At 48.7% G+C, this 22,322-nt stretch overlaps 2 protein-coding genes across 2 annotated transcripts in view; both read right to left on the bottom strand.

Annotated features, from left to right (window-relative positions):
• The window catches only part of LOC142087719 (thymosin beta-15A homolog), a 463,475-nt gene that overhangs the window by 320,048 nt on the left and 121,105 nt on the right, over positions 1–22,322 (bottom strand). The gene's annotated exons all lie outside the window — the stretch shown is intronic.
• Positions 1–22,322, bottom strand: part of LOC142087716 (gamma-aminobutyric acid receptor subunit gamma-4) — a 40,974-nt gene that overhangs the window by 5,341 nt on the left and 13,311 nt on the right. The window contains exons 4-7 of the mRNA XM_075162251.1: positions 7,110–7,330; positions 6,429–6,511; positions 4,899–5,036; positions 3,200–3,352 (exon numbers count right to left, since the gene is read on the bottom strand). Of these exons, the coding sequence (XP_075018352.1) occupies positions 3,200–3,352; positions 4,899–5,036; positions 6,429–6,511; positions 7,110–7,330 (595 nt within the window). The remainder of the gene's footprint in view (positions 1–3,199; positions 3,353–4,898; positions 5,037–6,428; positions 6,512–7,109; positions 7,331–22,322) is intronic.

A 22,322-nucleotide genomic window follows, 5' to 3' on the forward strand; every position in this document is an offset into this window, starting at 1 on the left:
GCCAGTTGACCACTATCCTCTGGATGTGACCATCCAACCAATTCCTTATCCACCGATCAGTCCATCCATCAAATCCATATCTCTCCAATTTAGAGAGAAGGATGTTGTGGGGGACTGTGTCAAAGGCCTTACAGAGGTCCAGATAGATGACATCAGTAGCTCTTTCCTTGCCCACTGATGTAGTCACTCCTCATAGAAGGCCACTAGGTTGGGCAGGCAAGACTTGCCCTTGGTGAAGCCATGCTGGCTGTCTCGAACCATCTCCTCCATATGCTTTATCTTCTAGGAGGATCTGTTCCATGATCTTCCCCGGCACAGAGGTGAGGCTGACAGGTCGATAGTTCCCAGGATCCTCCTTTCTATCCTTTTTAAAAATGGGTCCAATATTTCCCTTTTTCCAGTCACCGGGGACTTCACCTGACTGCCATGACTTTTCAAATATCATGGAGAGTGGCTTGGCAACTACATCAGCCAATTCCCTCAGGACTCTGGGATGCATCTCATCAGGTCCCATAGACTTATGTATGTTCAGGTTCCTCAGGTGGTCATGAACCTGATCTTCTCTTACAGCAAGAAGGACTTTGCTCCCCCAGTCCCTGCCTTGTGGTCCATCCACTCAAGAGATGTCAGAAGAGAGGTTGCCAGTGAAGACTGAGGCAAAAAAGTTGTTGAGTACCCCAGCCTTCTCCTCATCCGTCGTTACCAGTTTGCCAGTTGTGTTCATCAGGAGCAGTACACTTCCTTTGACCTTCCTTTTCTGGCTGACATACCTATAGAAGCCCTTCTTATTATTCTTTGTGTCCCTTGCCAAGTTCAGCTCCATCCGCACCTTCGCCTTCCTGACCCCATCCCTACACAACCAGGCAGCATCCCTATACTCCTCCCAGCATACGTGTCCCTGCTTCCACTACCTGTACATATCCTTCTTGCCCTTTAGTTTGACCAGCAGGTCTTGATTCATCCATGCCGGTCTCTTGCCTTCCTTTCCTGATTTCTTACACCTTGGGATCGAGAACTCTTGTGCTCTTTGGAAAGCGTCCTTAAAGATCTTCCAGCTCTATTCCTGTTCCCTTGTCCCAGGGGGTCCTATTGACTAACTCTTTGAACAACTGGAAATTTGCTTTCCTAAAATTCAGGGTCCTGACTTTACTCTTCGCGTGGCCCATATCCCTCAGGACTGCGAACTCCACCAGTGCATGATCCCTGCAGCTCAGGCTGCCTCCAATCTTGATGTCACCGATCAGCTCACTTGCGTTGGTGACCATCAAGTCCAGTATTGCATCCCCTGTGGTAGGGCTGTCTATTACCTGGCTTAAGAAGTTATCCTCAGTGCCCTCCAGAAGTCTCCTGGATTACCTACAGCTTGCCATGCTACTTTTCCAGCAGATGTCAGGGTGGTTTGAGTCCCCCAGCAGCATGAGAGCCTGTGAGCGCAATGCCTCCTAGAGCTGGAGTAAGAAGGCTTCGTCAATAGGCTCCCCTTGATTGAGCGGCCTGTAGTAGACACCAACTGCAAGGCTGCCGTTGTTGCCTTGGTCTCTAATTCTTACCATAAGCTTTCAACCTGCTTGTGGCTATTCTTCAGAGACAGCTCTTCACAATCTATCCATTTCTTGACGTAGAGGGCAAGTGGGTAGGAGATGATAAGGAATCTCTTTTGACTTGAATGGGGCTTGGAATTGTTTTTGCAGCAGCAGTAATGCTTACAGACCTGTTTCTAGAGGTAAAGTATCAGGAGCCAACAAAGGATCAGCTGCAAGAGTTGGTATCGTGATCTCATCCACTGCTTTTTGGGATGTGGAGAAGAAGCAGGAACTCTACCTGTTCCTCCTTCTCTAGCATTCATCTAAATCCATCTGCCACCCTTTCCTGGGGTCACCCCAATGGCTCTGGGTGGGAGCATGGCAAGAGATTTTAATATTTTCCTGCTGTATTTGCATTAGCAGATGTGATGTGACTTCCCATATATTTGAAATGCCAATGGAACTGGTCCGGTTTACATCTCCCTAATGTAGGCTGACAGGCTTGAAATGTACTGGGGATCATTTGTATTAAGTACAACAGGGGCTGTGGAGAGAATACATTACTCTTGATGTGCTGAGGTCCCTTCCCACAGACAGGGGCCCCCATTCTAGGGAAACTTGCCTTTGTTTTTTGAGACAGCCACCATAGTGGTGTCAGCCGTGCAGAACATTTTGCCTCTTGCTGTTCATTCCTTTCCCAGCCACAGACTATGGCATACCCTCACCTCCATTGGAAATGACGCCCCACTCCTCCTCCTGCTCTCTCCGTGGGCACCAAAGAAATTGATTTTGACAGGGAGGTGGGGAGAAATGGTCAGAATGGATGGGCTCTGAATAGCCCTGCCTGATGCTGATGGCTCCTCGCCTCTCCTCTCCCTCCCCGCAGAAGCCTGCAGGCAGGGCTGCGAACGCTACCTCCAATTAAAGGGAAAGTCAGCAGGGCTGGTGGGAAGGACAGCGCTGGGAAGCAGAGCTTGCTGCAAAATGCAGATACAGCCAAAGTGCATCAAAGATTCGTAAAGACCTCTCTACCGCCTATCAGAGCAGGATTCCATCAACATAAGATTTTTCCTGCCTCAAAGAGCCACTGCAGGTTGCTGAGAAAATCTAGACAATAGGCAGAGCAGTCCTGGACTTCCACTGTGGTGTGACTGACCCCATCAGTCACAGAAAGAGAAAGGCTGTACCTACAGGGCTTCCACGTCCTGCCAGAGCCTGGCCAAGCAACTTTGCTCATTACCCTACAACCTTCATGTCACTTAGTCCTACACTAAGCCCATGAAAAGTCATGAGGAAATGCAGAATACATGCATGTGACAGGAGCCCTTTGGCCAGCATTGCAATGCCACAGCTCACCCCTTTCCTCTCCCTTTTGGTGCATGAGAATACCACATTGTCAATTTGGAAAAGACTGTGTTCAGGTCTCAGATCAAGATATGAGAGTGTTGTGCTATCCTGAAATAATCCAGTAGTCCAAGCCAGGACAGCTGGAGATTCGGTTGAGCTTGAGGATAGGTGTTACAAACCGAAAGATGGAGGAGTAGACTATCCTCCAGTAAGCTGAATAATGCCAGAAAATGACAAAGTGCTTTAGGAGATTTTGTACTCCAACACCGCCAGTCTGCTAGCCTTGCAGAGTTTGACAAGCATCAGACATGCAACAACCTTTCTCTTACCTAGAGATGTCCTGGCTGGCGTAGAGTCTCTCTTTATCCAGAAGGAAACCCAGGAAAGAACAACAGTCAGGATGCAGGGAATGTAAGTCTGAATGGCAAAATAACCCATACGTCTACTTAGGTCAAAAGAAACTGTCATCACCATGTATTCCCCTAGGAAAAAGCAATAGAGACATTGAAATCATAACATGTGGCTTCCTAAAACACAAAAATGAGCAAAGTTTCAGAATTTGGAGTGCTTCTGATGAGGTTTTCCTGTTGCTTTAAGTGCCTGGCCAGCTGGTTTTCTGGCTGGCTTTGTGGCTGCCCAGATTGTTAGCTTCATGGACAGCTGTGTGGCTGGCTAAGTAGGTTTGGTGACTTGCTGGCATTGTGGCTGGCTTGCTGGTTTTGTGGCTAGTGGACTGTGTGGCCACCTGGCTGGCTCTGTAGCTGTCTGACTTAATGTCTTTGTCACTAATTTAAGAGCTGACTTTGTGGTTCCCCAATTGGCTATCTGCCTGGCTGGCTATGTGGCAACCAGGCTGCATTTGTACTGGCTTGGCTGTGTGTCCAGGCACACTGAAAAACAGACCGCCTGGAAAAGTTTTAGGGAAGAAAACTATAGAGAATATTCATCTTCAGCTGATTGCTGCAAGGGTTTTTCTTCTATAGAAGCTATTTAGCTGTAACAGGCTACATGGCCTGGCTTCCCAACTAACTACCTGAGCTGTGACAAAGGAGGTGTCCTTCAATCACTTTCATCAAAACTCTGGTTCTGCCCCTGGAAAAGTCATGTGGTGCTGTACATCCTAATTGCTCATTTGGCAACTTGGAGCAGAGGTTCTTCCTCTTTTTCAGAGGCTCCTAGTGAGTATTGGAAGAAAGCCACCCAACAGCTCTAGGGTTAAGATGGAGCTTGCAAGCAATTACCAGAAAGAGAATTACAAATGTCAGACAGCCACTGGTGCATTCAAGACACTTTCACTGCACCACTTCTTGTCGTGGTTAGTGCTGCCTTTCTACCCGTGTTAGAGGCTGGCTGCCAGTGTTGGCAACAGCAGCTTTCTGTAGAGTGGGAGAAGCACTACCTGAACTTGCTGCTTCAGAGGGCTTAAGAATATGAGCTCACCCCACCTGCAGGAACCCAAAAAGGCTTTCCTCAGTTGTATGTGGGAAGGAAAGGGGATGTGAGTATTGTGAGGAGGAGGAGCTGAAGGGCCTCCATTCCCTGGTTTCTTCACACATGCAGCCTTGTTCCTGTCTCTTAAAGCATAATTCAGGTGTTCATCAGCCTCATACAACTTTACAGAAGGAAAGATTGAGACCTGCAAGTTCTGATTTCCCCACCCCTGTTCCAATTATAAGCATCACCCAGGGATCACATAGTACGCACATACTGCAGCAAGAGGGGATCTGAGCTCCATCTCCTCTCCCTCCTGATCCTTCAATTAGGGATAGCTTCATTCACATCAGCATTGTCACCCCACAGTTCACAGATGTCAGTGGTTCTGGCCTACCCCTGCTTCATCTTCCCCTCACCCTTCATCTCCATCACTTCTGCTCCCTCTAGCAAAGATCCATCCCTTCATTCTTACGTTTCTCTAACTGTGCTGTTGTGACCTTCCTCCACCATTGTGGGGCTGTCTGATGATTCCTTTGCCTTCCACGAGGTCTCCAACACACTGGTGTTTCTGTGGGCTGTCTCCCTTTGCCTCACCTGCCCCAGTCCTGAGAACTTCCGAGGTGTTCCTCAGCCCCGTGAAGTCAAACTGGTAGAGCCTCCAGGTGCGCTGGTCAGAGACCTCAATGGAGTAGCGCCTCCAGCGATAGATAATCTCCTCGCGTGGGTAACCATCTGGGGAAAGGGGCAAGGACATCAATTAAAGAGTACATCTTGTGCCTCCACTTCATTCACCACCCTGACTGCAAAAGCACTGGCATCTCTCTCTAGCTGTTTTGTAAACATGAAGCTTTCAGGCAGGTATTTCTCATGCCTTTTGTTTAGATTTCCTTAGGCATCCCCACATGCAATGGAAGGTCCCCTTGCTTCAAATCCCAGGGATGAGAAAAGCAATGCTAGAAACGGAGCCTTTCTAAGGACTGCACTGGTTGGAATGAGACTTGGGTTGTTGTAAGAGGACTCCCCCAGCCTGAAATCTTTAAGGGTTTTAGCTCCCTGGGGCAGCATGGAGCCTTCACCACTCCTCATGACTACCTCCCCTTCCCAGGCATGAGTACCCCAGGAATACAAAGCTGCCAACATGGGAGGTAGCATGGCTGTGGCTGCTCTGACTATCTCTGTACCTTTCACCCTGGGAGTATGGAAAAGAAGGGGTGCATTCTCCATGGAGAAGGAGACCTGGCTCCTGCAGGCTGGAGCACGGCTTCTCCTGGCTCTGGCTTTCTTGACAAAGAAACAAGCCTGCTGTTCAGCAGGGACCTTGACACCTACGAGGGAGTTCCTTAGAGGAGGGAAGGAGCAAGAGCTTGGCAGTTAACTAAAAGCGTGTTTCTAATTACCAAGTATGTATGGCATGTACTGTTAATTAGCAAAGAATGAGGGATGATGGGATACAAGGGGACGGTATCTCCTCAGCATGCTGCCTCCCTCTCAAGCACCTCAGAGCCATGTGAGCTGCATCTCTTCAGTGGCACGGGAAGCGGGAGAGACGAACCCGAGCTAAGATGACTAAATCAGATTTTCAGCCAACGCATAAGGACAGGAATCTCTTGGTGCAGAAAGGCTCCCCGCAAAATTACCAGTGGAGATGTGCCAACATCAGCAGCCCTGTCTGCTGATGAGAATGGAGAAGTGGGGACTGAGAGGGGAGGTCTGAGTACTGGGTGCAGAAAGTGGCCCTATCTCTGGGCTGAGGTCTGGAAAGCCAAGCTGTCCCCTCAGAGAGCGGGAGAAGGGGGAAGATGCAAGGCAGGACAGGTGCCATTTGTCTGCCAGCTGAAGGGATATATTCAGAGTGACCAGAAGGTCAGTGAAATAATCACCTCCAACTGTCCACTCAAATTAAGGAGAAACTCAGAGACGCTGTGAATCTGTCCCTGAAGACCTTTGCTAGCCCAGGAGTGGGAGGATGCTTCAGGGCATGATGGGTAATGGTGCAGGAAGAGAGTCATAGACATTTGGTGAAAAATGTAGCTAAAAGGGAGGATGGTCTCCCCAGAAGAGTTTTACTCTACTGCGGTTTCTCTACTTGGTTTCTAAAACTATTTTTAAAATATGTATACTCACAACTGGAAAAAACCAAAGGGCAGGAGTGAGTGTCCATTGGGAAATTCTGCAGCTGGAGCAGACATTCAGCCTCGATTGTCAGCCTGAGAGAGGAAGAGAGAGAGGGGGAGGCTGAGATTTTATGTTGGTGAAGGTGGTTTGATTCCAACACCACAATGTGACAGAGGGATTCTCGCTTCCTTGAGACAGAAACACTAATTTGTTGAAGATCAGTCTGTTTGCACGAACATTTCAAAACAGCAGCAAAACAAAACATATGTTTGGATATTTTCAAAGTGAGAAAAAACATCTAATTTTCACATTCAAAAAGCCTTTTTGTTTAGTGAGCTTTTCAGATTCATTTATGGGAGTGAGAGTTTATGGGAACAAAAGCCAAATGTTTATTATCAGAATGAAATAGCTGGACTGACCAACATAAACTTTTAAAGGATTTTGGTTTAGGACACTATTTGTAGATTTGACTTTTTTCTAGGTATGATATGGAAGAACAGTTTGATCTTTTGGAAGCCTTCATCCTGGGAAGAGGAAGCCCATTCTGCAACCAGTACTGCATGTGTACTCCCATCAGCACTGGGAGACATCTCCACTACTCTGTTCCAGGGCATCTGGAGACCTCCTCTACTTTGACCAGCTCCTTGTTCCCTCACCTCAGCAGCCAGCTACAATGCCTGCTGGATGTACCTGAGCGTGTAGAGCACTTTTCCGTCATTCCAGATGCGGAGGAGCTGATTAGGAGTGGTTATCCAGTGGGAATCGGCTCTCTTGGAGTTCCTAAAAAAGGTATCTGGGATCCAGATGCGGCTCACCATATTGGTGTTCAGCGTGAGGGCCTTCAAGGTGCTGTTGAAACGAAGACGCCGGTCATACCACGTCTGAGCAAAGAAGATATCAATGGTGTATTCCTGTGAAAGAGAAGGAAGAACATGTCTTTCTGAGGTGGATTCAGGCAAAGCAGAGCCCTGTCCTCTGGTCCACAGGCCACCGTTTTGGAGTTACAGCCTGAACGTTTGCTTTTAAGTCTGGGAGCAGGTGTTGGTGACCACTGACACCTTTCCGGTTCATCTTTAGCTTGGGGTCAGAACATCCATGGCACACTTAGGAAGAGCCAAAGACTGTGTGTTGACTGGCGGGCTGAGCTATAGCATGTTTGGCCTGACCCATGCCTGGAAAGCCAAGACCAAGGGCTTGGGCTTCTTCTTGATGGACAGCTCAAGCCAAACACTCCTTTTAAGCACAGGCATGAAGGGGCAGTGTGGTCGTTGGCTGAATCCAGTCCTAAGTTCAGCTACACCTTTCAAACACAGGCAAGGAAAGCTACTCACCAGCTTACCAGAGAAGGCAAGCAGACAGCTCTTTCTGTTATTTATTAGGATACAGCCCAGCAGTGCTCCATACACCTGATTTATACGTACAGCAATATTAGTGTTGTGCATAAACCTAATGAGAATCCATCCCTTGCTGCAGGACTTATACTGTAAATGGTTTATATGAAAAAACGGGGCTCTAAGGTTCCTGGGCAGATACCCCTTGCTGAAGATTAGAAAAGGAAGCTGGGGCAGGGGCTGCTATGGACCCAGCTCTTGCTGCAACCAGTTCAAAATCTTGAGTCTTTTGCAGACAGAAAACAGAGTTTCCACCATAATGAGGACCTTTGGTTTTGGTGAAAGACAAAGTGTCCTAGCTTACCCATAACTAGCATTTCTGGCAGGCAGCACCTGTCTGGATTGGACTGGCAGTAGTCCACATCATTAGCCCACCGTTCTGCTGCTTGCTGCTGCAAGCCAATTTGCTCCTTAGCCTCTTTTTCAGCCTGCCTGAGAAGGTGCTAATTAGTGGCATGCAGGAACATGTCTGGCACTCAGTGGCTGTCTGAACCAGGCCCCCAAATCCAGTTCCACCAGCCCACACTGAAGGCTGTCACCTGCTCCTGACAGCTCCTCTCTGACTTGGACTTTGCTCCCTTTCACTCCTGTTAAACCCCCATGACCACAGAGGCATTGGCTACCTCTCTCCTGTGGGCAGAGATGAACAATGTCTGACTTTGCCATCTCTCCCTCCCATTCTCCTCCTCCCTCTATTGATTTATCTTGGTGGAATTTTTATGACCGCAGCACACCCTCCCCCCACTGCCCTCGTTGCTGGTTCAGAGCCAACTTCCTCAAACCATGCAGTTAAAATAGATGCAGCACTCTTAGCGCGCTCCCTTGGACAGCATGTCCTGCCTGAGGAGGCAGAGCAGGGCAGTGCACGACTCCCCAATTCATTTTCCTTGCCCTCGCTCCACTGTCAGCCAACCGGTGATGACTGATTGGTACCAAAAACATCCCTTGCATAGGAATGAGATCATGAGAAAAGAGCATTTGCCATCAGGCAGTTGAGTCACCCTCTGGGCTGATCCTTCACCCTGGTTAGACACAGGGATGAGCAAAGGTGATGGGGATGAGGTCCTAACATATCTCTAGATGGGGACAGATGCAGCATGTTCAAAGTGATGGTGTGGCCTCTACAGTTCATTCAAAACAGACACGAGGAGACACAAAGCTAGGATATCAGCAGCCCTCAAAGCCAAGCACAGAAGCATGGCCACTGCCTGAAAACAGGAGGTGGGGAGAGCCCATTCCAGCATTTGAATGCTCTGGATCGCACTGGGTACTGCTTGGACATAGGGTATGTAGTGATGAAAGCATGGATCAGATTGTGAAACACTGAAATAGAGCCCACAGGCGGGCAAAGAAGCATTGGCACAGCAGGGACAAGACGGGGTAATGGCAGCCCAAGAAAACAACATATATGGGGAAGGCTGACTTTATTCTGCTTGGGGCCATTTTCTTTTCCTTGCCAGCTGTTGGAGCCAAAATAACACAACATTTGACATATTCTCCCCCATCCCTGCAAACCCTGTTTGAGCCAGTATGAGCTTACATTGCTCCTCCTCAGCAATATCTCTGGTGTAGGAGAAAGCAACCAAAAATGCAATGATAAATCCATGTTAGATGCCACTATCAGTTTCTAACTCCTAACTGGAGTCACTTGTGAGATCTCACTTCTGGGCTGGCTGCTCAGGTCAGACGTCCCACTGTAAAGTTCAGCATTCAGGTCTGGGATAACCGATGCCAACTTTTCGGGAGAGTGGAGGGTCAGCTATCCCAGGGGTTTAGTATTTGTTGTCAAGCCCAGATTTTCAGAAGGGATCAGCATTAAAGAGCTCCTCTTGTGCCATTCATAGCCAGCCTTTGCAAAAGGTATAGTGCACAAGTCATTCAGCTCTTCTGAAAAATCTGAGCTGTTATTGTCACTGTCCTGTGGTTTGATCTAATTTCAGTGGCTATTATAAGCACAGCTATTCATGAGGAAGAACTTCCTAGCTGAGCTGGCTCCCTTGCCTCTAGGTTGGGAACCCATTGGGAAATGGCATTTACAAATGTATTTTCATCCAGAATTATCTGAGGCAAGATTTGTACAAAAATGCTCCAGCCTTTGGGAGTATAGAATCATAGAATAGAAGCATAGAATCATTAAGGTTGGAAAAGGCCTCTAAGATCATCGAGTCCAACCGGCAACCTAACACCACCATACCCACTACACCATGTCCCTAAGCGCCTCATCTACACGTCTTTTAAATACTTCCAGGGATGGTGACTCCACCACTTCCCTGGGTAGCCTGTTCCAAGGCCTGACCACTCTTTCAGTAAAGAAATTTCTCCTAATGTCCAGTCTAAACCTCCCTTGGCGCAACTTGAGGCCATTTCCTCTCGTCCTATCGCTTGTTACTTGGGAGAAGAGACCAACCCCCACCTCGCTACAACCTCCTTTCAGGTAGTTGTAGAGCGCGATGAGGTCTCCCCTCAGCCTCCTCTTCTCCAGGCTAAAAAACCCCAGTTCCCTCAGACGCTCCTCATAAGACTTGTGCTCCAGGCCCTTCACCAGCTTCCTTGCCCTTCTCTGGACATGCTCCAGCACCTCCATGTCCTTCTTGTAGTGAGGGGCCCAAAACTGAACACAGTATTCGAGGTGCGGCCTCACCAGTGCCGAGTACAGGGGCACGATCACCTCCCTACTCCTGCTGGCCACACTATTTCTGATACAGGCCAGGATGCCATTGGCCTTCTTGGCCACCTGGGCACACTGCCGGCTCATGTTCAGCCGGCTGTCAACCAGCACCCCCAGGTCCTTTTCCTCTGGGCAGCTTTCCAGCCACTCTTCCCCAAGCCTGTAGCGTTGCATGGGTTTGTTGCGACTGAAGTGCAGGACCCGGCACTTGGCCTTGTTGAACCTCATACAGTTGGCCTCAGCCCATCGATCCAGCCTGTCCAGGTCCCTCTGCAGAGCCTTCCTACCCCTTTACCCTTCCGATTCTCTCCCCCATCCCATTGGGGGGGACTGAGCGAGCGGCTCTGTGGTGCTTAGTTGCTGGCTGGGGTTAAACCAGAACAGTTCCTGAAGACTTTAGCACCTGTTCCCATCAGGTGCGGTTTGCATTGATGCTGCGGAACCTCGCAGGACTGCAGTTCTACACTGATTAGCTGTAGGACAGTGCTCAGACCTTTCTCTGAGCATTAATCAGATCCCACTTAGCTGTAGGCATCTGACCAAGGTGATTAAAATAGGAGGTGTTTGACCATGGGTTCCCTGCAGTCATTGGAGAGGGGTAGGCACTTCTGGAGGGAGATCCCAATATGAAGAAGTCCAAGTTGTCTTCTGGAAATGCCTTACACTCTTACTGACCTTAGAAGAGTCCAGGCTGATCAAGGCTGAATAGCTGAAGTTTGGCAGGATGAGCTCAGCCCCTCAAACTTACAGCAGTGATGTTTCTTGAACTCCTGCATCCCTATAGTTTCTCTCTGCTCCTGATTCATTCTCAAGCATCAGAAAGAGACTTCTCAATACCTCAATTTCCCCATGTGGAAAAAGGTTATTGTAAAATACGCCTCCAACATTACTGTACCATCTGCTATGCAACACATGGAGGTTGTTAACTTCTCTGAAAAGCATGGGCTTTTAAAGTGTTTTCAACAAAAGGAGCTAGCGAAAGAAGAGGAGTCACTCTAAGAGTTAGGTTGTGCCATTTGGATCACACGTCGGGTAGTGCACACATGTTGGCATGCATGCAATATTACATCAAACTTCAGTCATAAAATAATAAATCAAACTACCCATAAGGCAAACACTGAAGACTGCCTACCCTAAATACTATCACATGAGTTTATCCAATGCTGAGGAATGCCCTGCAGCATCACTGCTGCTAGTTGTGTGGGCTCATGTCCAACTCAGCCTTTCAACATGTGGCCCTTGGTCACCGTCATCACCTAGCACGGCCGCACATCACTGATCAGTCCTTGTTTTCCTCATGTGGGCAGCACAAATGCTGGTGGAAACCCAATTCCAGAAAAATTGGGTAAAATTCAGTAAAATTTGAAAACATTTAATTGAAAAAACCCTGTCCTGTAAAAAAGCATTTGTGGGAAATAAGGGGATGTGGAGTTGACAAGAATATTTCATCTTGGAAGAAAAAAAAAACCAATAACAATAACTGCACTCTCAAACCCTTTCACTTTTAAAAACATAGTTTAAGTGAAAAGCTATGGAATTTCCCTGTGAAAAGTCATTTCAAAGAAAATCCCAAATTTTTCAATCCAAAAGAAAATAAACAGGTTCGGAAATCAGCCTGTCCCCAGCACAAGAGAGTTGGGGGCTGGCCACTGTTCTCATTGTGTGCTACCCTAAGCCCTGTTCCTTGGGTGATCCCAGCCCCAGCCGCTCTGCCCTAACCTTCACGGCCCTGGAGCACCTCCCTGTTCCCCATCCTGATCTCCTCAAGGATGATACAGCAAGGACATCCAGCCTGGCCACAGTTAGCTCGTCCCTGTGCCTCCTCTCTCACCTCTGTGTGTATGATGTGCACACATGGGGAATCAGCCCATATTTTCAGTTGGATTTGGCCCCAAGAACTCTACTTTACACTAAGTTCCACCCTGGGTTCAGAGCAGATATGAGTTAGGGCCACCCAGTTTCAACTAACAGCTTAAACTCACAGGGTTAGCATGACACAACTTGAAATTAGCAGTTTGTATTTTCAGGTTACCTTATGCACCAAATAAACACAGCTGTGCACTGCCAGAAGATCGTTTTCAAATGGCTCAAAGCAAGTTTGTGTGTGCAGTTCAGCTGACCCCTCTCAAGGCTGCAATTAGTGGGATATAGAGGAGTTGGTACCCAATGGTTCCTCCGTATCCATCTATGAGCGTCTTTCTCTGTGTTCTTTAAGAGCTCAGCTTTCTGACAAATGCCAAAGAGAGAAGCAAAGCCATAAGATGAAGATGTCTTAGATGTCTTCCTAAATTAGGATAAAATTAAGGATTTAAAGGTGTTTTTTGCAACTTCATTTGTATTCAACAGCAATAAGAAAACCTCCAAATAGAGGAGACAGAGACCTGGAAACAGGTTCCTCCATTTTCCTCTGCTGGAGAGATAGCTTGGAAAAATCCCAAGTAACAGTGGGGCTGAGAGATTAATATCCTAGCCAGTCTCATTCTAGCTTTTATTGTTCTGATATTTGTCTTTATTTATAGAGCCCCCTTCCCTCTGCACCTCCAAGCAAATCGCTCATTGCAGTACAATAAAGCAGGCTGCTTTCCTGGGAAGCATGGCCAGCATTTCAGGTGGGCTGATGTGAATCTGATGGGTCTGTGCTGTCAATCACAGAGGTAAGCAAAGCAAGTATTACAGGCAAACTCTTTGGGGTGCTGCAATTCAGGAAAATCTAGGGAGTTATTGGAGGAGACCCAGGAATGGGGTGTATTTCTTTCAAGAGCTGGTAGGTCGCTCTGTGCAGTTTGAGGCGGGCCAGGAAGCCTCTCTTCTGCAAAACAGGGGTCAGCCCAAGCATCCCTCTTTCAGACAGAACTGCGTTCAGCAACTCCACACCCCCACAGCCCTGCACAAGCGAGCATTTTCCTCTCCACGACATCCCACGCATCCCTCCCAGCATGCAAACATCTCTGACAAACCCTGGGCGGCTCCCAGCAGCAGCCTCCATGTCCCAGGGAACACGCTCAATAATAGCAAAAAGTCTGGAGACACTCTCCACACTCAGATAACGAAATAAAATAACTTTATTTTAGAGTAATTTTCAAATCTGATGCACAACTTGCCCCACAGCTTGTGGGCAGGAATGTGCTTCTAGCATGACATGTGCAAGCACTCTCCAAAGGCAGCAAGCAGAGAGGACATGTACTAACAGCATACGCTAATGCCTGACACTGGCCACTGCAGCGAGCGGTTGGGCAGCATCAGGCTTCTCTCAGTTCTCCCATTAGTAGTGTGAGACTCCTCACTTGTGGATGCCTCTGTGTCCCTGCTCTGGGTGAGTTTTGTCTCCCCAACACGAAGAGCAGAAGAATGAGAATATAAGTTTCATTATGTTTCCAAGGTCCTCCTCTCTCCAAATCAGACGCCAGAGAGCTTTCTGGAGTGACAAGGGGAGCTCACAAGGACAAAAGGAGCAGTGCTCTGACAATCTGTGTTTTCAAGGTGACACACTGAACTTCCCATCTGTTTCACTTCTGCAGCAACAAGGGCAGCGCTGTCCTTGTCTGAATGTCTTTCGCCTCTGCCCAGGGAATCTCAGTTGAGACAGCGTTCTTTTTATAATACAAACTCACTGTTAAAAACCATCACCACGTCCTGTGCTCGTGCCAGGAGCCTTCAAACAAGACATGCTGTACATGCTGCTCTGTCGATTGCAAACTTCTCAATCATGGCTTGCTCACTCTTGGAGCCTCTGCAGACGGCAGCTGGACAGGGCTTTCAGAACCAAGTGCTGGCTTCTGAGGTCTCTACCTGCCCGTTCCCACACACTTCTGCTCATGCCTGCTCCCATATATGTGCAGGCAGGGACATCTAAAAGGCAGGCTTTAATACTCATGGCAGCCAACCACATCAGACTGTTTCTTTCCCCCCAAACCCTTTCTTCTGAGCTGTTCCCTTGTACCACCGCTTCCTGTCCTTCAGTGATGTTATGTCCTCACATGCAACCCCAAGATGGCTGCTGATTGTCATGGTGCCCATCCTTCTTTCCATGGGAACATAGCCTGACACACAGAGTCTCTCACTGTGAGCCCCAGGGGCATGTGACCTAGATGTGTATGTTTTAGCATCTGATTAACAGTCATTACACAAAGGATCAAGGAAAGTCCTTGAGTCGAGACATGACATCAGCCAGACTCTGGGTTATAGAATCACAGTCTGTCTGCACTGTCCCTGACGAGGTTATTACTGAAAAGGCAGAGGCGCGGACACAGGATGCTATATGCAGATGGGGAAGAATTAATTAAAGGGGAAGATACTGAACACTTCAATGAAGTATTATGCAAAGCACCACAGGGAAGGAGCCACCTCCTTTTAGTTTGGTTTTTCACCACTCTTAGGACAGGACATGGCCTGGGTGGAAAGTCATGTGTAAGCACCTTCTGATGCAAACAAGGCTGCAGCCCAGTTACCATGATCTCCAGAAAATGCCTGGGCTGCTTGCAGAGCAAAGCCACATTTGTCCAAAGTCTTGTTTGCATGTCAAACCCTACTGCTAAATGCTTAAATGCTCCCCACGATGTTGGGCTTGAAGTAACTTTGTGACGGAAGAAGCAAGCACGTGGGGGAAGAGAAGAGGTGAGGACAGAAGCAGATAGGATAACTGGAAGAGAATACTTAGCACTTCAGGCAGGTGCTCTTGTTTATTTGTCCTTTAAGCTCATGGGGTGTTTTATGAGACAAAAAGAAATTTCCTTCGAAAGGGCTAGAAGATAAACCTTCTTACTGCATACAGTTAACTCCCCAAGATTGCTCCTCCAGGACAGCTTGACAAGGTTCAGATAAGAAGCTGGAATTTCTTTAATTGCACTTCCCATTCCCATGCCACTCACTGCGATTAAGGTGAAACACCGGGATGGGCAGTCTAATACTGCGCAGATCTGGGACAGCAGCTGCTGCAGCTCCCCTGTACCAGGCAAAGGAAGATAGGAGGTCCCACAGATCCCCCAAGGTGTCCAGTCCTAAACACTCCTGGGGAGGGGGGTCTGGGATGGTCAGATTGTCCCCATGGAGACATCTGCAAGTCTACCATTGCCTGGGAACATGATCTGTTCCTCCAGCTCTGACGTGCTCCTTGCCCCATCTCTCTGTCCTTACAAAACTCACTGTCCTGGGCTGCTGGATTCCCATGAGGCTGCCTGCAGGCTCCTGCTCAGTTCAGAAGCTGGACCCTGCAGCCTCACTGCCTCCTCCCTAGGATGGAGAGGCAGGAATGAGAGCAGTATCCTGTTGTGGCAGCAGGGAAATGGCCGTCAGGTGAAGCGAAGGAAGCCAGGAAAGTCCTCCAAACATTAAATGACATGAGTACCTTCAACTGTCAGAGGCATGTGGTTTTGAAGTATTAGAGCAAGCATCCTCCTAGGCTTAGGGCTCACCAGCTGGGCTTGACTCCCTGCCTCCAATCTGGTACCTCATACAGAAGGGACCACCACTGGCATCACCACTGGCTTTGCCAGACCCCAGTACAGCCTACTGCTGCTGCTGGCTCACCAGATGGACTAGGGGGTGGCAAAGTCAACATTGCCTCTGAGATTTAGGGTCTGATTCTCGTTTACATCCAGTCCCTGTTTGGGGGGACTGAGGGTTTTGGAGAGGTAGAGTAGTCCATAGTAGTCTGTAGACCTTTGTAAAGGTCTCAGCATCTTTCCTTGTCTCCTCAGGGACTGAACAGCCCACGTCTGCTGCCCAATTTCCTTTGCTGTTTTTTCATCTTTCCAGGCTTTCTTGGGTTTTCCCTCTTTTCCCTTCGCTCCTGGTCTAGTCGTCTTTCCTCCTCTCCATGCCCCTCTCCACATTCTCCTTGGTCTGTAGCTCAGCGCTCTGCTTCTCTGCCTCAGCAAGAAAGGCATTACCACCCTGCCCACACCCCTCCTCAAAGAGAAACAGCTTCAATCGTAGTGGCCCTATTCAAGCATCACATCATTTCCCACCCCCTTCCCACCTTCTCATGGGACTTTGCTTTGTCTAGTGAGGCCGTATGCTCTCCAGGGCAGGGACTGCCTCTCTCTATGGACTGAAAGGTGTCTAGTGATCAAAGCTGGATGCCGATTGTCATGCAAAGAGAACAGACGACATCCCTCCCACTGCAGGCTTAGTGATGAATAAATTGCTACAGAAGCTGTGCTTTGAGGTCAAGACAGGAAGGAAAGGGTGGCAGAGACAGGGAGCCATAGGAGCTCTGCTTTCTGTGTGGATCAGAGCCAGAAGCATCCTTCCAGTGCAGGAATTGCATGGCATGGCACAGCAGCATGCAGAACCAGAGGAGATAAGAATGGGCAAACAATGTCAGGCAGTGTCCCTCTGTCCCAACAGCTTCCTACAGTGGCCAGTCACAGGAGCTTAGGGACAGAGTATAAGGAGCAGGAAAATCACTACAGCCTTCTCCTAAATATGCCCTCCTCTGTGAGAACCACTCGCTTCCAACAAGCACTGAGCTCTGTCAAACCACCTTCACGGGCAGGACGTTGACAGGGTGGAGAAGCCAGCAGAGCCCAGAACTGGCGCTGAGGAAGCGATGCTCACCACCAGCCATGGGAGCTGCGCGGTGCCTGGGAGATGAATCACAGGCTGCGGTGGGCTAATGGGCTGCCCCACACGAGGAGTCATGACACAGCACAAAGCATCACAAGGAAATTGGCCCTGGGTGGGCAGTAGGGTTCAGGTCTCCCAGAACCAGTGAGCCAGGGTGGCACCTAAGAGAGAGGCCCACCTTCCAAAGCCTGTTGCTACTCTGTCCTCCTTCTACCAAAACAGGTCTGAGAAGCCACAGTGCACTCACATCCCTGGGAGTCATCCATTGTATGGAAACGCCTGTGGTGGCTAGGAGGAAAACCACTGTTTGCCTATATAAATCCCTTTCTAATCCTCATCCTCAAGGAAAAAAGCACATTCAAAAAATCTGAGAAAGTTCTGCTTTCACAAAAGCGGAGGGTTTTGTGCCCTCTGCAGAAATCCTCACTCCTGACGCTGTTCTCTCCTGGCCCCAGATGAAGGAGGTGGGGACAGTGTACTCTGCTCCACTGACTCTTTCAAGGAAACCTGTTTCATGATGTCTCTCATGCCCCCTTGCTGTGCTTGGCAGCTGCCTCTTCCTGCCCTGCCAGTTCCTTGATTTAGCTCCTTCTCCCTGCTTCGTTTTGTTTTTCCTTTCGCAGTTCTTTTCAAGCCACCACAAAATCACAGCCCAGCCTGAAGGAGATTTCAAGGGAGCAGCAGGCTGAGGAAAGCAGCTGGGAGAAATGAATCATGTTACAGAGAAAGAACAACTTCTTTCTGTCTCCCCTGTTGGGTATTCGAAGGGCAAAGCAAGCTGGACTGTAGTTACAGAAGGGACACCAGGCCAGCTGATTCTCCTTTCCAGGCATACATCTGCACTTCAGGCCAAGTGTGGCGGTCATTTGGAAGCCAGGACACCAGCCACTGGGCAAGCAGGACCTGCAGAGCTTGCTGCTCTGGGCTGCTCTCTTCCCATGGCACCTAGTGGATGCAAAAGACTCTCCTCAGAAACTGGGCCGGTATTCCCAGTCCTTTTTTCCAGCTCCCAACTATTTTGTAGAGACCCAGCCTACTGCAGATGCCTCCTTTAAAACTCAATCACTCTACCATCCCCAGCTCCCCCAGATGGCTTTAGGACATTTTTGGGGAGTAGTGAAAAAGATGAAGGCTCAGGTTTTCTACACAGAGGTATAAGGAATGCACCGGCAGAGCTTGTATATCCCAGAATCATACATACAAAGAAACCAAACAATTTTTGCTCTTGAGCTTAGTCCAAAGTTCCCGGGAGCTGGACAGCCCATTCTCTGCTGCTCCTTACTAAATCCCAGCACTTGGACCTGCCTTTGGCTGTTTGTGATAGCAGCATCACTGAGGTATTTTCATCTCCCCTCTTGCTGATGCAGTGAGAGAGGACCGGCCTCTAAGCAGCCCCTGACCTCACTGCTGTAGAACTGGACTGAAGCTTGCAGCCAGCTCTGCAGGAAGCTGCATGCAGACCTCACATCTGAACAGCCCTGAGCAGTGGGAAGGGAGCTTGGCTTCACGCAACGTCTCACTCCTCCCTTGCAGTACAAACTGGGTGCCCCAACATCCCCGTTCCCAGTGCTCCTTCCATCCCCTACCTTCTCTGCAGAGACCCTTCCTTCCCAAGCCTCCTGGTGAGATTTACTCTGCAAATCCCTCTGCTCCAAGCCATGTCACCCCTGTGGTCTTCATTGTGGCAGGGGGAACCAGGGTCCATCGTATCTTTTCACAAGGTGCAGATTCATGTGACAAGTAAAGGCTGCAAGCTCTGGACAGGTCTGTCAGTCCACTACTGCCAGATCATGAAAGGAAATAGTTGTCTTGAATATTACGGTTCTCTTTGCCTTCAGCTTTTTTTTTCGAGGAGCAAATGAAAAGCAGATCAGCCAGTTATCATCTTAACTTCACCCTCCTACCTCCCTGCGGCTGGCAACCTAACTCCCACAAATTTTTCCCACTTCTCTACCTCACTGCTCCGCTTCCCCTCCTTATCCTCACTATGCTACTACGATGGCTTTGGGTGTCTGTGGAGGAGAATGACAGACCAATGGACACAGGTCTGGTGTGGGAGCTGTAACAGGTACACTGGCAAAGCTGGAGGGAAAGAGAAGCAGATCAGGGGGAAGTGTCAGAAACAAGGCTTACAACATTTCCAAAGGCCCTGCTCTGACCTTCCCTGTTCCCCAGCCACATGGAGACAAAGTTTTCTCCCACCCACACTCCTAAATGTTTTGGTTTACACATCCCATGTGCATGTACCTGCGAGTGAGCCACTATCACTGCCTGCAATTCTCCTGTTAAGCAAAGCTGATCAGATGGTTACAGCCATTCCCAGCTAACTGCAGGTCAGAGGACAACCACAGAAATCCTCACAGCAAAGCCCTCTGGACACGAAGATGGACAAGCAAGGTTTATACCAGGGTCCTCAGCTACCATCAGCTCCATGCTACCAGCACACAGCAAGCCCAGCACGCAGCAAGCCCAAGGCCCCTGACCAGACTTATTCCCCCACCCACAGTGCCCCATGCAGCCAGCATGATTTCTCTGGGGCTTTGAGGAGCTGTTGCATTGGGAATTGGTGGGCCCAGTCTCAGCAGTGCTGGTGTGAAACGACTGTGGCGTCAGCAAACCTGTGGTGGGTAAGGATGGGCTGCTGCCGACCAGTGTGAGGCATCGCGGCAGATGACTCTGAAGATCTGCTGGCCCACCCATTTGCTGACCCTAACACGTATCTCCCCTACCAGCACAAAAGACACCAAGCTGAAGACACAGAGGCACCGAGGAAGTGCCTGGAGGCACGGAGGAGATGCGAGGGGTTGCAGAGAGGAGAAGCAAAGCGCTGCCTCAGCCCAGCCAGCCCCGGTGCCCCTGGGAGGCTCAGGCTGGCAGTATCACCACTCCACTGCTGCTTGCTTGCAATTTGTATCATGGGCAACTAAACCCTTCCCGTGCACGGAGATGGGATGCAATAGTCTGAATATTCAGCCTTTAACATCGAGGCATGAAGAGGTCCTTGAAGCATATTGCCTCTGGTCACCCACAGCCACTGAATTCTGAGAAATGGTCTCCATTTCATAACACATTTATAGCAGGCAGATTTCACATCAGCCTTTTAGGGGAGATGGTAGGACTGCTTCATCTGGGGATGCAGAAAATAAATAGAACCGATTTCTACTGAAAAAATGAAGTTTTGTTGAAAAAAAAAAAAAATTGTCAAAATCTAAAATGAATGACCTCAACCTCATAATTTAATTCAGAAACTTTTTTTCTTCCGTAAGCTAACAAAATATTTTGCTTTACCCTTATCTGTTTTATTCACTTCAGTTTGACTTTTATTTTCAAATACTCATTTTCATGCTTTACTTATAGGACAGAATTTATCACTGTATGAAAAGCAAATCAAAACAATCTGATGATACTAAACATAAATGTTTTGATTGTCCCTAAACCCATTTTCCCTCAGAAATGCTTAAGAACTCTGGCTGTTTGTCCCAAGTGGAAGGGGAGAGCGAGACCCTCTCCCCTACGATGCTGGCTGTTTGCCGTAGACCAGAAACCCTGGCCTCCGACCAGCTCTTTGACTTGGCTCTCATGCACCTGAAATATCCAGACCTCTCCTGTGGAGAGATCTAAAGCCTTCAGTTCAGATAAATCAACTCTGCCTTAAAAATAATTCAGCCCATGGAGAGACAACTATTGGTAGAGCTCAGAGCCTATAGCTTTCAAATTTGACACAATAGTGCTTTCCCTTTGACTTGGAAGAAACAATTTAATGAGGTTCAGAGCACAGGTCAGTACCCGAATCAAACACATGCTTCCTGGCCTGTCCATGCACACGTCTCTGTATGGAGAAGTGGGGCCATTGGGGAACCACAGAGCAACTCCATTAGCTAACGCGCTTGTGATGGGGATGGCTGCATCCACGCTTTTCTCTGCAAGATGCAGCTGTACACAGCAGCTCTGAGCCTGAGCCCGCATCTCCCAGGCACATCCCTACCAGTGTGCGATGGGCGAGGTTGCATTCCCACCGCCCAGCGACTGCAGCCATGTCCACGCCTGTGCATCATTGGCAAAGCCTCTTTTAATGTCCTGCCAGGGGGCAAAGCTCATATCAAGCCACGAGAGAGCTGCTAGCTGCCAGGGTTGCCAGGGCAGGGGACATCCCTCCAGCCTGGTCCAGACCCCAGTAAGGAGAGTCTCCTAGTAGCTGGAAAACTGTCATCATGGTCTATTAACAAGCAGAAACCCAGTTGCTGGCAGAAACCTCTGGAAAGGGAAACCAGGAGCAGCTGCTGTGGTCATGAGCTGCATTAAAAAGGTTTTCTGTGAGTAAGAGTGAGGAATTACGAGTTACAACACTCTCAGCTTGGGCACGGCGAGCACGTTGGCTACTCGGGAAGTGCCTACAGTAAGCATCCTTCCTGGGCTGCCTGCAAGGGTTCAGGGCAAAAAAACCCTTTGCATTCAGCCTGGCTGAAGAAATGTGAGTTTTCTCCAAAGGCTGGCACGAGATGAATGTGGGATTGAGCCATTCCTGCCAGCAGAAAGCCGGAAATTGGATTCGTGAAGGAATTTACAAGAGCCGCTTACTTAATTGTGAACGTTGATTTATCCCGTGTTGCCCGAGGGCCAGAGGCCACCCGAGCTGTGGGCTGTGCGGTGGCACCTGTGTGCCAGGACTGACACTGCGGTTTAAGAAACTTGACTGAGTACAGCCACGTTCCCCATTTAGCGTTGGACTGGGGAGCACAGATTTTAATTAACTTTAGGGCTTTGCTCTCTAGAAATGCCTCTGAAGAAAAGTGCTTTTCCCCCAGGAGGCCACTGTCCAGATTTTCATATTTTATTTAGCTCCAAATTTTAAAGGCAAAACCCTGCTTTTTGTTCATTTTCCCTGATAACAGACTCCTTGTGTTTTCAGCACAATAAACAGCCTATAAATAAAATACCGACATGGATGTCACAGAGAAAATAACTAGAGGGGATTAGTGTATGTTCTGGATAATAAAAGGAGCTGGTTGAATTATTCATAGCGAATAAATCATCCCTTTTCCAGTTTGGGAGCAGACCCTGAAACTTGCAGAAGCTCTTGGGATACATTCAGGATGGGAGTAACTAATTTATTTCATTAGACCTTCTGCTGTGGTTCATGATTTGTCCCTCAAGTCACACATGATTGGTGCTATTCCTCCGTGGCCTCATGATTTTTTTTTTCTTAAGGCAGCGATGACAAATGATGGCTACAGGATGGCCGCTGCCCTTCTCCATGTACCCGACCTTACCACCATG

The sequence above is a fragment of the Calonectris borealis genome, chromosome 13 (assembly GCF_964195595.1).
Source record: "Calonectris borealis chromosome 13, bCalBor7.hap1.2, whole genome shotgun sequence".
NCBI classification, from domain to species: domain Eukaryota; kingdom Metazoa; phylum Chordata; class Aves; order Procellariiformes; family Procellariidae; genus Calonectris; species Calonectris borealis.